The sequence below is a fragment of the Nesoenas mayeri genome (genome assembly GCF_963082525.1).
Source record: "Nesoenas mayeri genome assembly, chromosome: 10".
Lineage (NCBI taxonomy): Eukaryota > Metazoa > Chordata > Aves > Columbiformes > Columbidae > Nesoenas > Nesoenas mayeri.
Genome location: NC_137560.1, coordinates 14,745,890 through 14,761,077, shown reverse-complemented (window position 1 = coordinate 14,761,077; position 15,188 = coordinate 14,745,890). Strand labels below are relative to the sequence as shown.

General features: G+C 41.8%; 1 protein-coding gene across 1 annotated transcript in view; it reads right to left on the bottom strand.

Moving 5' to 3' along the window:
- Nucleotides 1-15,188, bottom strand: part of FOXP1 (forkhead box P1) — a 379,050-nt gene that overhangs the window by 64,594 nt on the left and 299,268 nt on the right. Inside the window, exons 6-7 of the mRNA XM_080350553.1 lie at nt 6,334-6,471; nt 5,190-5,279 (exon numbers count right to left, since the gene is read on the bottom strand). Coding sequence (XP_080206679.1) covers nt 5,190-5,279; nt 6,334-6,471 — 228 coding nt within the window. The remainder of the gene's footprint in view (nt 1-5,189; nt 5,280-6,333; nt 6,472-15,188) is intronic.

Here is a 15,188-nt window from a genome sequence, read left to right as displayed (position 1 = left end):
TTATAGGGCTCCTTGTCTCAACACACGTCAACTTTTGACTGCAGTCACCCAGTATCAAGGCAAGCGAGCGAGTCCACCACCCATATGAAAGGCCCCAAGGAAGGCGGAGGTTCTGGAGCTGCCCACGGGGCTACGGTCGATTCCCACCTCCAGCGGTTACTTTCATCCTACCTAAATCCCTCCTGCCGTCCCAGTTAAAAACGTATGCAGTGCTGCGTGGTCCACATGGTCGTGCTTTACCCCAGAAGCGGCTGCATTTCTGTGGTGGGTAAAGCAAATGCTGCAGGCAGCTCTTAAGGCCCTGGGTAATTCTTTGAGGCAAAGAACATGTATAACTTGAGACTCACACCACATCATCACATCACACTTAGATGTAATGAAAAACAATCCAGCACTGTGCTCTGTTTGCTCATGCAAGGGTTGTCTCAACTATTAAGACAATATGACTGGCTTAATTTATGGTATTTTACACTTACTCTTATTCATCCATCAAGCCCCACAATACTTTCTGTTATGTTCAGAATCATTCTGTGCTGTATTTAAGGCTGCTACTTCTGCACTTTGAAAATTTTAATTATTCTCACTAGAAAGAAGATGGAGTTGCTTTACTCCACAGGGATGTGAACCCTGAACCTTTGAGGTGTAAAAGAACATGTTGCTTTTCTCACTACTGTACCCGGAGAAGCTTTTAACTACTCTGTTTATCACTTCTGACATAAATAAATGAGAAAAAATCAGACCTTTGAAAAAGAAAAACTTCATCTAATATTGTTAATTAGCCATGACAAACGATGAAATAACATTGTAAATCTTTCATAGAAACAGCCACTAGATTTTAATTACACACATTCATAATTTAGCAAACAACATCTTACTTGAATGTGAGTGTTTAATATGTACAGTACTCCAGGCTTCAGAGTCCTTAATTTTGTTCAGTTAAGGAAGCCTCTAGGTTTTGCTTCCATGTTCATCTTGTATCTTATTTGCTTTGTTCTTTAAAATCCATGAAAGGCTTTGCATTTTGATAAATATCTTTTTATTTATTGTACAATGACAGGAGGAAAACTTTTGTTGTGTAAAACATCAATACATCATGCCAGTGTTTAGCAGTTCCTTGTGCTAGCCAAAAAAAATTAATGTAGATTTCCTTAGTAATTATCTGAGTGATAGAAAGATAATACAGTGCAGTAGTACAATAAATAGAAGGAAATTATCTAATATCCCTAATCTGCTAGGAATCATATCAAGGTGGAGGTCTTATACACGTTATGGCTAACAATTACGGAAAGAAAATTAACTCTTAGAGAACTACACACTTCCACAAACAAACCACAGCCAGATCCCAAGCTCTTTGTCGCCCTTCCTTGACACCGAGCCAGGGGATCACTGGCCCCATTCCCTGCTAGTGTCAAGTAGGGAAAAAAATCCAGCAGAGCTGCAGGAGACAGACTGACAGACACCAGCGGGGGTCTGGCACCCAACCTCTTGTACCACCATGTCCCACCAACCTTCACACTGCAGCCAACTCTACCCCCACAACTGTACTGACAGTCAATCCATTTGTCTTGTTTATAAAGACAATCTACCTCGTTATTTGCAAATAAAATCTAGAACCTCAAGAACGTGGTTAAAGAAATAAGTGTTTAGCTATTCTGAAACTCGGAGAGTTTTCATTTCTCTGCAATAGCTTGCTCAGACAGATCCACTTGCTCAACTATTTGCAACAATAACAGCAAGCCCCAGCAACAGTTATATTAAGAATTAAAGTAATGTTTGCCTCTATAAATATTCATTTTCTAAATATATATATATACTTTATATATATAATAAACGTTATTACAGTAAGCTGTTCTACCTATTTGCTATGCGAGTGCAAAGTTAGGTTTTTTTCCTAAAAAAACCCACTTCTTTAAATAAATTGGCTGATGCCCGTTTGGTTGTCCTCTCTGCTATCCTAAGAAAAGCTCTTGAACACTCTCTACTTTGAAAAGCCAGGATATAAAAGTATACAAGGCCCATTGTCCAAGAAAGAATTTAAAAGCAAGATACGTTGCCAAACTGCACTCCCCACCCAGTTACCAAACACAGGATACAAGGCAGTTTGTTTACTTCTCACAATTGAATGCATACAAAAAAGGTCTCAGTGCAGTCCTGTTGTCAGGTCAGTAGTCAGTGTTAAAATGCTGAAATATCCTGATAAAACTTGCATTTTTGATCCCCTCCCTAAAGCTTCTGTCAAAGGTCTGTTTTCCTTTCTTAGGCTACTCCCTACTGCCTAACATAAACTGTCACAACTGCCAGAGGACAAACGGCCTCGTTTGGAAAACAACCCGCTCCCTCCAGCGCCAGGGGACAGGCGGGACCCCCCTGCGGATCCAGAGCCCCCTCAGCTCGGGCACCCCCGGCCGTGCTGGGAAAGGGGGGCAAGACCTCACCCCGGCACCGAGCAGCGCACTAAAACCCACCAGCAACCCTACTGGGATCCCTCTGTTCTGCTCGGGGGTCGGATCCCTTTTACCAGCAGGGAGATGTGTGGTGTTTCTCTTCTCCCACAGCGGTACAATAGGACTAACGAAATGACTTGGGGGATGCGGTACACGAACGCGCTTGTTCCATCTGTCAAGGTACAAACTCGGCCCTCGTTAGCACGGCAGCCGCCGGTCCCCACCGCGGCATCGCTCGCCTTGTGACCCCACCGTCGGTTTTTAGTACGAGAGGGAGGGGGAAAAAGAAAAATAATAAGACACCACTGCTCTCACATGCTAATTTAGCAAGAATAACCTCCTTAAGGCGGGAAAAACAAGGCTGACCAAACCTGCAGGATGAAACGCATCGCTGAAACAGGTCTTTACTAAAACCACCAGAAAAAATACCCCCCCAAACCCTAAAAAAGCTGAAGAGACTTGGGGCCCTTGTTCTCTTAGATGCTTTCGTGTTAAAATGCTCTTCTTGAAACGGGAAGGAGTCCTTTCTTATTGTTGCTTTCGATAGTGCAATATCAGAAGTGTGACCACAGTAAATCAGTGTGTTAGATATTGAAATGCCATCACATTGTCTAACTTCCCTTCTCGTCTTTTTTAACACAAAGTATTTTTTTCTTTAAGCTCCAAGCTCTCATCTTTGTGTCTGAGATGCTCTCCTGTCTGACAACAGCAATTTAGAAGAGTTAACTTTTATCGTTCATTCTGCTGTGTAACTTTCCCCTTCAAATTTCTTTATCTGCCCTCTGAGCTCATCTGAACTTTCATGTTCTCCCAGCATGCAGGCTTGCATTCAAAACTATGTCTAATAGACCAAATAAGAGGTTAATAAGAAGTGGCAACAGAAAGAAAAAATACAATCCCTGGTAACTGATAAGAATGACAGTGGCAGCCCTTTATTGTTTGTCTTCAAATATAGAGTTAAAGATCTTTAAAAAACTAAATTTTGACGCCTTTGAAAAGAAAGAAGCACAAAATAACAACAGGGGGTTATTGCCTGCCAGCCACAGGGGAGAAGCTCCATAATTCTTATTCTCCCTTTTGAAGGCTGTTAGAAATCTGATTCAAAAAAGCAACAGCAGAAGGAGAAAGCCTCTTGAGGCTATCGCCATTTCCTGTGATCATGCATAATGCGTTTCAAAAGTGGGTTTTTACCAATTCTGTTGATCAATTGCACCTCCTTCATATTCCCTCTTTTTTCTGCTGTGTTTACATCTGATGTGACTCAATGACAAGCGCTGTCTGAGACTGTGAAACAGACCTGTCATGTTGATTTATGGGCGCATCAAACCACGACTTGTCCAAACTGAAGCTCGCAGTTCATTAATTAGAGAGTTGTGACTTTGAAGTCAGCTTTCAGACTGTGGTTTTTAACATTTGGCTTAATTTATATGCTCTTGAATGTGGATCTCTAAGGAAAAAACTGAAATTCCCTTCTTGTCTTTGAACTTCTTTTGACCGCACAATAATCATTTCTTTGTCCAGAGTGATGCCTGCATCCCAGAGTCATTAACGCGCATTGAACTGCCACTGATGAGTAAGCCCTACTGAATTAGAAAAACAGCCAGCAAAACAAAGCTGAGAGCATTCTGCACAGTGATATCTCACAATTACATGCCTTCCCTCCCTGTGCCATTTCCATTTTAATTACTGTTAGTCCTTTAGATTTACATTTTAGACACTTTTTAATCTGTTCCCTTTTTATTATAGAGGCACCCGTAAGCGCGCTATGGCTAAGGTTGTGTCAGCGTTTCCATTATAAACCCCCCTATTTTCAGGGGTTTATAACTCAGCTGGAAAAATTCACTCTGGGTTGAAAACTTGGCACAGGTGCCACAATTTGCCGAAAATTCAATGGGGGGCGGGAGGGGAGGAATTGGTGTGTGCTTTGAGCAGCGCCACTTGCAAAGTGACACACAGGACATCACGCAGCACCTCGTGCCAAGAGGCAGCTTTCTAGGATCTCCCCAAGCCAGCACTGATGTTGGATGAATTGTGAAAGTCTCAAACTCCTTGTGAGTGAACTCACAACCTCAAAAATAAACACTAATTACAGCAAAATTAAATTCAAGCACACCAAAACCAACAAAGTTTAGGATGTTACAGGTATTTTAAAAGGAAAGTGTCTTTAAAGGACGGGCAGAAACCACCCTGGCCTGGCCCGTTCCTGCCACGAACCATTGTGGCATCACTGATGTCTCCTGCCATCACCTCTGCCTCTCAGACGGCATTTCTTGGTGTCACCGCCAATGCTGCTCCAGCACAGTCCCTCCTGCTAAGCTCATGCTGCAAGGAACACGCAACCAGAACCTCTCCAGTTGGAACCTGTCGGCCCCAACTCAATGTCTCTGAGCATTCTGCACTGTTTAGAGGACAGTACCGTGTCTGGGCCTGCTGCCTTGCCCCCTCCCCTTTGCAACATAACTAACTTCCAAAAGCACTCTCCCAAGATACAAGTCTAGATGCTTGCTCCAGTGCTCATACCGAACATCAAGGCATGGTCCCCTGCTATAAAATATGTGGCAGCAAGCAAATGGAAAGCACAGGAAAATACAGGCGAAAACAGGACAATAACTCTAAATCTGAAAGCTGAGACCCGATAGAGTCAGTTCAGTTGTGCAATCATTTATAAGATGAATGACAGTTTAATAGCCACTAGACAGTCCCCAGGGATCTGCGGTTTGAAAGTAAAATGGGTATTGTCTGTACCTCTTTAGGCTGTTTTCCAGCATGTTGTTGCTGTAAAAGTTGAAGCTGCAACTGTTCCTGTTGTTTCTTATAAAACTCTTGAAGCTGCTGCTACAAAGAAAAGGAAAGATGGTAAGTAACAAAGTGGAGAGCCAATTCAGTGTCCCTTTTGGTGTAACACACAAACTGTGATTTGAAAAATAGCATCCTTTTATCTGTAATGGTCTGACCTTTAGTTTGAAACTCGACAATAAATTCAGTGCACACTGACTATTCTTGGCATTATCGTTTGAAAAGTAATCTCCAAAATGAACTGATGAAAAACATACCATTTTCTACACAAACTAATTAAAATAAGGCAAGGAATGACCTTTGATTGTAACAACAAAGCCAAAATGCCCTTGCTGAGAGAGCCTGGCGGATCTCTGTTGTGAAACACACATGCTTTCTAAATGATAGGGTTTGACTGTATTAAGTGTTGTTCAATACATGCATAGACGTCCTGGGAAATACTCTCCTCCCCCCTGCTCCCCAGATGTGCGCTGGGCAGGCAGGAGGGAGCACACGAGGTCCTGGGCTGGGACAGATGCTGGCGCCCACCCGGGATTTGTGAGCCCCCTCTGTGCCGTACCCTACGATAACGGAGCCCCGGGGCTCATCGGCAGCCAGCGTGCAGCTGGAAAAGGACCACGGGCTGTGAGAAACACTGACAGCATACGCTGGCTGAAATCAGCTTGCAAACCTCTTCACTTTTATTGCCACCATTTCCATAGTCCTTTATGGTTCCAGATGGACATAACGAGGTCTGAAATGGGAAGTATCGCCCTACTACCTTGTTTATTCCAATTAGTCAGGGCGCACCGAGCTTTCTGGGGGACGCAGGCAAAAGCAAAACAGGGACATCTGCCGAAGTCCTGACACTTAAATATGCATCTGTATTATTTAGCTGATCTTGGAAACACTCCTAGCACTGCTCCCTGGATTTGTTTCCAGTAGCTATTTCTAGAATTAAAAACAAAAGGGCAGTCAGTTCATCTCAGAGCACGGCTGCTCCAAGGTACAGACCTGAGATGTGGGCAGCTTCTCGCCCTGGGAACATTTCAGGAGGAGGAAATCCTCCAGTATCTACAGGGGCCACCTGAGCAGCTGTTAGCAAAACAATTACCTGTTGAAGCATGAGTGCCTGCTGCTGCTGGAGCAGGACTTGGAGTTGCTGGGGAGTTAGCACTTGTTGCTGGAGGATCTGCTGCATTTGCTGGGGAGTGATCACTTGAGGTGTCATCATAGCCACCGACACTGGAACCTGCAGTGAGAGGAGAGCAAAGGGAGGTCAGAGCACGTGGCCACAGCTCCTCCTGTGACACCCACCATCCCCGCGCGGGCACCGAGGGTGCTGGAGGAGAGAGTCCTCCCAGCCCACCGCAGCAGAGGCACCGACCACGTCTTCCTGGTGACTACATTCCCCTTCTGCGAAACATCATCGCGATGGGAATTCTTTAAAGCGAGCGATATGGTAAACCCTGTTAAGATTTATTTATTTTTACAACAAACTGTCAACTGGGTCTTTTCCCTCCCAGAAAGCCCTTCCCTTCTGTACAGAAATCCAGCAGCCGAGAATCCTGTGCTGATGGGATCTAGACCCTATTACGACAGGTTTTTAAGAAAATTGAAGGAAGGCTCAGTGATGTGAATAACAGCACTAGACTCCCATGCAATTTTAACAGAAAGGCCCTACCACGATGTCTTTACCATTCCATATTCACCAAGCATACAGATGTCTTCAATTCTTTCATATTATGTGAGATACCATTAAAAGCCGCTTTCCATGACATTTCAGTGACAAACAGCTACAGTGATGAACTTGATAGCATTTCATATTTGCAACTGTTAACACGTTTCTGCACGGGCATCTTTGCAAGGAACCTGTACACTGTATCTGAAAGGATGATGTCTTGTTCAGATAAAACACTGACATTAAAATGACAGGCTGTCTTGGCCAAGGTTACACAAATTGTATTCAAGCGGATACCTAATGACAATGCTATGAATTCTGCAAGCTTTCTAGAATGTAATTTAGCTATTCAAAATAATCACTGCACTTGTGTTTAATTTGCAGACTACATGAGAACCATTTTGTCAGTCCTAGTAATGCAAGAAGACTATTTCCCTAGAAACCCACCCTCTACCCTCCACCCCAAAAAAGGAAAAGAAAGGGAAGAAAAAAAAACAATAGAGGAAAAGACAAAACCCGTATGAGTTTTAACAGTAATATTTAAGCACCTTACTTTTCTATAGTTTCAAATCAAATACATGACAGCACAAAACTAAAAGCAGTAAAGGATATACTTTGCTAAAAAGGATCTCCTGTCATCTAATGTATTACAATAAAAGGTAATAATATGTTTAGCACTTTTTCTGTGCACCACTTTTTAAAAAAAATCGGCAGACAATAGATGATCAGAAGATAAAGGAGTTTAAAAAAAAATCTTCCAATGTAGTAGTAAGCAAGAGAGAAACGCAGTATTAATTTTATGTAACATAATGTCTTAATATGCAGTTTATCTTGACTTTTTCACATGATTTGTCCTGTCATTTGCATAGCAAGCTCTCATTCCTAATTTCACAGTCATTATGCACTGATGTCCTGATTTCTCAGCATCACTAATTTTGATGAACTAAAAATGGTTCCTGAAGGTCAGACGCACGTACACGGCACGTCTCCCCGTGTTGTTGTGTACATGTTGTGTGCCAGGGCCAGGCACTGCCCTGAAAACATCTCTCTGAGCAAACCTCCGACACCCCAGCAACACCAACACGGCGAGGTCCCACGTACCCACTGCGGCCCAGGCCAGTGTGAACGCAGGGAAACGCAGATTTAATTACAGGTCACACGCCAGTCGTGGCCACTGAAACCAGTGGCCGGCGTCACTTGCCCGCACCTATGGCAACGCCACTGGTCACCGCTTCGCCACGCAGGACCGGCTCCGAGGACACCGAGTCACCAGGGTGGATAACCCCAGTAATTCAGAATATCTTAATCCGTGGTCTTTTAAAAACTTTTCTGGGAGTACGGAATTATTTAATTAAATACTGCCGTCACTATCTCTGCCCCGAAGCGTGACTCACCTTCATTATTCTCATCCCCAGAGAAGTTTACTTTACCCTCGGGTTTGTACTACCTTTCATTGAAGTTGGACTGAGCAAACAGAAGAGGAAGCATGTTTAAGTATGTTTTCTGTGCCCTTCTTGGAAGACAGACAACACAAATACTCTTCAGTCAGATTTATGACGACAAGCAGGGATACAGACAGGAATAGGGTGGGGTGCTGTAAACCCTACACATCGGTGATTAATAAGAAGGGCCGCATTCTGCCGCCAGCTATGCAGAGACAACTCCCATTGACTTCCATGGCTTTTTTGCACATTTATCTTGGGATAAATCTAAGGATTTTGCCCTGCCTTTGAAAACTGGTGAAGAATCTCCTAGCTGCACACTCTTTTCTAGAACAGAAGCGCCCAACCAGCAATTTCAAAAAAAAAACATATATATTTTATATATATATGGGGCACCTAGGAGTACGAGTTTGTGTTGACCTGTTCATTTTACCATCTGAAACCACATTTTCACACCACATCTGGGCCTCTAAAGAAGGTCCTGCTTTCCGTTTATAAACACGACAAACAGCCACATTTAGCCAAAGACTGTACTTCAGCTCATCACGACAGCAACTTACAGAAACCTTTTACAAACAAATTCAAATAAAGCAGAAAATACCGTGTTAAAAACGACAAGCGCGTGGGCAGATGTACAGTTTGAGGACTTTAAATAGTTAAGAATGATGGCCTATATATCCAGTCTCTTAACTCCCAGCGTCCAGCTTTTTCATGTAGCTAGTCCCTGGTAATACTGGGAATCAAAGGGCATCCAGCACCAGCAATAGGCTATTATAGCCCACACTTTATTACCCATTACTACCGAGGTCATTAGCGGTAAGAGTGATTGTACCGGTCTTAACCTATTGATCATTGTAACTACTATCATTTAATCCCGTGTTGAATGTCTGGAAAGCTGCTAAAGGCACACAAGAGAGAGTGCTTTAGCGATGAGAAATATAGCCAAAGCTTGGAAATTACACTTTGATTCATAAAATCTAGCCAGTGGTTTAAATCAATAGTATTTAAAACAGTCATGTAAGTTCTTAACTACAGCTCTCTAATATTTATAGGTCCCTTTTTGAGTGTATTCAGTCAAAACTAAACTTTATTTTAGATACTGTGCAATATACTTTACATTACGTTAGATAAAAAATATTTATTTCTGATATTGTGTCCGATAGTAAATGAAACCTAAACCGAGGGCTATAAATTAATTTTAGATTTCTATCTCTCAGATGTCAACTTAAATGTGTTGCCAAAAAAAATTACAAACCAACTTTAAAAATGGCTTAACTGTTTAAATACATGAAAATGAGTGTGTTTTATGAGTTAACAATGAATCACGGAAGGCAGTTTATGAAGAACTAAAATAATTCTGTCTTAGTGCCTTCAGGGAATTGAAGTTCAAATTAAACTACTGGCATATATATTTAAAGAATGCTAAGTTAGCATGCAGGGCATCTCTTTTTTCCAACTTGTTTATTTCTGTTTTCCACACAAAACATGAGTGTTGTTACTGATATGATTAATCAACTACTTTTGGTATTGTTGACTGATAACAATAGGGTGTGGTAGGTACCCAGCTGCGTGTAAACCTGGCACCAAAGGTAAAAATACAGCTGCAATTTGGCTTTGGGAGCTGTACTAGTAGAGACCTGCTGACATGCTAATACCATCAACGGCAAAAAATGTCTTTAATGCTCACAATTGTTTTCAGACACTGTTTCTCCCAGGGTTTTGCCCGCTGTCTGTCCACATCCCCAAAGCCCCCCTGCACCCCACAGCCCCCTCCTGTCGCCCCAAACACGCTGCGTTTTGGCAAGACCAACCAAGGAAAACTCGCACAAACTTAGGCCAAGTTCACCTTTAACTTCCCAGCGGAGTTACAGCAGGGATGCATTTGTCACTCCTCCATACAACCCAGACAAGGGTCACGGGGATGAAAATGATTTAGTCCTATTTAATCACCTCCATTCCTCCATTTTCAGCGATATTAATATAATTAAATACTAGCTAAATAATTTCAAGTAGTTTAATCTTGTATGAAGTTGGGGGGCGGGGGGGGAAAGAATGCCATTTTCACACAATGTGCCTTCAGTGTTGGATACGGTTGTGGTCCTGTTAACTGTTAGCAGGCGTGCATGGAAGATGGGGAGGATTTCCTTAATTCATAAAGAATAACTCTGCCAGAAAATCCTTTTCTCTGCGATGTATGTTCAAACTTGATTTCAGTAAGACCTCATACCAGGCACCTTGGATTTCCAAACAGCAATTCTTCGGTTAAAGATTTTGTGATAAAAGTTAAACGGAGCAAAACATAGCTGAACAGAGAAAAACAAGTCGCTGAGGAACAGTTATAAATACCAGGCTGCAAATAAAAATAGATACGGCTAGGAAAAAAAACAAACAAAATTAATCTGAGCTGTCTTATTGGAAAGCTATTATGTGCAATACGTTTAAAATGTAAAAAAAACCTCAGCCGAAACAATGCAGAACAGCTTTGCTCGTGCCACAGGAGAAGATAAAGCTCCGATACACCGGCAAACAGCAGCACGGTGCCACAAGCCAGAGCAGAGCCCAGCTAAATAACAAATGCTGAAGGCAGGACCCGCGTCCATCCCGACACTAAAACGTTTCCGACACAGTAGCGCATCCTCCAAAATAACAACAGAACCCCGCCGCTGTTAGAATTATTCGCGCAGAAACTGCAATGCTGCTTTATTATGCGAAATGGAATCTCACTTTTAGCCTTAGTTGTTTTGCCATAATACAGTGCAACACTTTAAGACAGGTAATGTTTATTATATTAATGTAAAATCAGCTAAGTAGTCTGTCATTAGCATAACTGTTCTCTCCGTAACAATACAACTCCCTATTAAAGGCAGGGAGGGGGGAGAACTCTCTTTAAAATTAAATTAGCATTTTATTATAATTTTGTTTATCATATTTTATCAGGAGAGAAGATCTCCCTCTGACCCAGGGACAGCAGCGCGATGGGTTACGCTGACATTCCCCGGCAGGTCAGCATGTCTGCTGTCCTCTGTATTCTCTCCCAGCTAAGGAAAAACGGGAATATTTTCATATTTGTTTACAGAATGAAACATCTGATCTTATCTACCATTTCTCATGCATACCAGGTTTCTCACTAAGTGCCAGGATAATTGTTTCTGCTGTAATAAATACCCATTTAATTTGCATAAAAATATAAAGTTTACATAAATTAAATCCCTTCTACATCTAACATTTGTCAAATAGAGACTAAACTGGAACACACACAACCAAATACTCATTTAATAAGCTGAGTGAGATTTCAGCCTTGAGATTATCATCATCATTTTTCATATTTTAAAAAACTTATTGGTTTTGTTTCCCACCGCAGCATGAAAGAAAAAATTACAACCTGCTATACGTGGTTCCAAAGAGTGGGGATGTTTTATAATGATTCAGTTAAAAAAATAATAATAATAATAAAAAAAATCTAGAGTTTAGGAAAGGAAATGTTAGATCAACATATTCTGCCAAAAAGCCTCAAATAAACCAAAAGCAATCCTGCTTAGAAACATCCAAAATACCCCTAAAGCCCTTGGAAACGCCTTGAAACCCTCTCTCTCCCAAACACCCTTACTATACTGAGAATGATTATCATGTCAGATTCCTTACATTTGTGTATTAGTTCATTAATACATTAAGGAGAGCTTAATTAAATAATAAAAGACTGTGATTGAATCGGCAACATTTAATATGCCTGGAATTTCACGCGAGCAAAAAGGAAGCGTTATACAGAGGGACTTTTTTTTCCCCCCATGTCAAATTCTTAAGAACTGCAACTCCCAGCAGAGATTTCTAGGGAAGGACGAGCCCTCTCTCGACTCCCTGAGTATCTTCTCCAGCAATAGTCAAAGGCTCCGCTGGCTGCTCTGCACACCCGGGTGTTTGACAAGACACGTACTGTGCCGGCCAGCTGAAAAAATTAGTGAGCTCTTAAAAAATATTCACCTGGTTAAATCATGATGTTTATTTCCCATTAAAAACCAGAGCTCTGCTTAAATGCACTGTTAGGCTTTGCCACTCCGGTTGCAACCGTAGCCTTTATAACAGCTGTAAACTTTATTTGCTTAAAATGTGCAGTTTTTCACACCTATGGCAGACACCTACAGCTGAACATCACAGCTAAGCACAACGGTGCAAATTAGATTCTAATGAGAAAACATCAGTTGCTTCTTTGACAATCCTGCCATTCACTGATTTACTTCTAATGAAGACACACTCCAACCAGCAAGCTCGCCGTGTTAAAGGTCAAAGCACGTTCAAAAAAATGCCTCGAAAAATCAAGGCAAATGGGAAACCTGTAAAGAAACCTTCTCATGAAGTGGCGTGGCAATTAGAGTAATTGTGCAAAAAGCCTTCTTCGGTAAAAAGTAAAAGAAATTAAGCTGCCACTACTGTAACAGGTTAGATGAAAATCAAAATTTAATGTATTCTCCCTTGTGTCATCTTGTTTTGTCAAGACATCAAATAGAATTGGAAAGTACAAAATAACAAGCCCTTGAGAAATCACAGAAGCCGACCTTTTTGATGTTGTTGGTTTACCTTGTTCTCAGTTATTTGAACAATGATGTTTCAGATTTAAGGGCAAGATAAAGCTTAAAAATTAAAACCCGTTGTCAGTTTGCAGAGGAGGGGGTGTTGTCCCTCCCAAATAACAGAGCATCTTACCTAATCAATGAAGGCAAATCCATCCGAAACTAGTGCAGAGAACAATTAGCAATTCCACTTATTTGTTCAATATTCGGTCTAGGTTTTCTAACATTCATTCAACTTCACTGCCAACTACAGATCCTCTCGCTAGCAGAGGAAACTGTGCTGGAAACGTTAAAAAGAAAAATAAAATAAATAAAGGAGGGGGGACAAAAAAAAGAGGCTAGGGAAGAGATGTTTGCCCGTGCTGCTTCTCTCCCCCATCTCTCTACATGGCCACTTTAGATCTGCAGATGATTGCATGATGTGTTTTTTTCCCCCCTTTCCTTATAACTGGCAAGCGAAGCTGAGCAAGTAAGCACCTTATAAAAACAAAACAGTACAGGACATTTTAACTGAACTACAGCAAAGTAGTTTCCAGTAAAGCAGTTCTGCTTTCAATAAAACAAACAAACTGCTCAAAACCAGCCAAGCCTTTCACCAAACAATAACAAATTTAGCTTATGGTGTCAGGACTTTCCCACAATCTAGTTTTGCAGGTGTTGATAAAACTACCCCTGCTACCGCTTTTCCCTTGCAAAGAAGGGAGAAAACAACATCAGTGAGTTATCTTGCTACCAGGAAACATTTTAATAAAGTAAATCCAAGTGCTGTGTCCTTCCAGCTTAGGTTTGTCTACAGCAGCTCTAAAATGACTAAGAAATACAGGGTAAGAAAGCACAAGAGCTTTGCAACTCCTTAAACTTTTGAATGCAAAAATCCTTCTCCCCTTACGTTTCCTTCAGCTGCCCAGGGTATGCAATCACAAATTCAGAACGCAAAGCACTTTACACTGAAGTAGTAATTTGTTTAGCTTCAGTATTTTAAAAACAACACAATTCTTGAGCATTGCCAGGTTAAAATGCTGCGTGAGAAATCGCTCTGACTGCCCTACACCATTTTCAACGCCTAAAAATCCCCTTTACCCTTCTCCACACAACTTTTGCAACCCTTTTCTTCCTTGCACACAACTGAAGTCAACTCAACTTGCGCAGACGTCAAAGCCCACCGTCCATTAGCGCAGTAATCCATCTGTGACCCAGCGCAACCCGGGGGCGACGCGTTATCCACAGTGCTCTCTGATAACTGTTTACCCCCAGCATACATTTCAGCGTGGGGCTCAGAGTTACACTTTTAAAATGTGCAGAGGGCTCAACCCAGCTGGAGAAGAACATGAGGCACCCACAGCTTCCTACGAGCAGCGAGATGCCCAGAAAGCCAGCGCTGGGATTTCATTTCTTCCCTGTCAATCCCATTATATTTATGACTTCTCTTTAGTTCAGCTGAGTGACTGGTCAGAGCATGCCTGAGAGCTTGTTCTTTTTTTTTAAAGCAAAAACTATGCTGCTTGAAAAAGGGAGGGCACAGTACAGTGTATGTTAAACAAGACCAAAAGAAAAAAACAACTGTAGCAAACAAAAAAAATGTTCAAAGCAGCCCTTCCTATCATAAGCTTTCTGATGATTTATGGTTTACCAACTCAGCAAGGTTACGCAACACTGCATGCCTTTAGATGCATTATTTGAGTCAGTTGAGATTTAATTAAGATCACAGCCTCCAAAATCCCTGTCAAATGAAAATTCACAGAAGACAATACACTATATATCCTCATGCAGATAGTCTCCATTCCATGCTCTGGAATAACATAAGTTAATCCTCGTTTCTATGGTGGCAGACAAAAGTTCACTAATTTTGTTTTCTTTTGACACTTGTGTTGTTTTCTGTTTTATGTCATGAGATCATTCCCTTTTGAGAAGGGGAGGGGAGCTGATATAGGGGGAGAGGAGGGAGAGCAATATGTCTGAATATGGCAGCAGATGTATTTTGACATTCTCACAGCTCTGCCGTGATGTCATCAAGTTTTCATATAATTAACCCCTGCCAGTAAGAGCATCATTTCATGACATCTGTCCATTGGGAAGAGGAGGAAGGAGTCAGGGACAAAACATGAAAAGTGCCTCAATCTTCCTCTCACACTAAAACTAAAATCAAACAAAATTAAATAAAGGCTACCAAAACAGCATTCGCATCTTCCAGGAGCGACTGGCTCTTCCCATTCATTATCTGCCCCAGCTGTCTCCTCACCTCGGATGTGCTCTGAAACCACACATGTCCAGTTCACGGCTA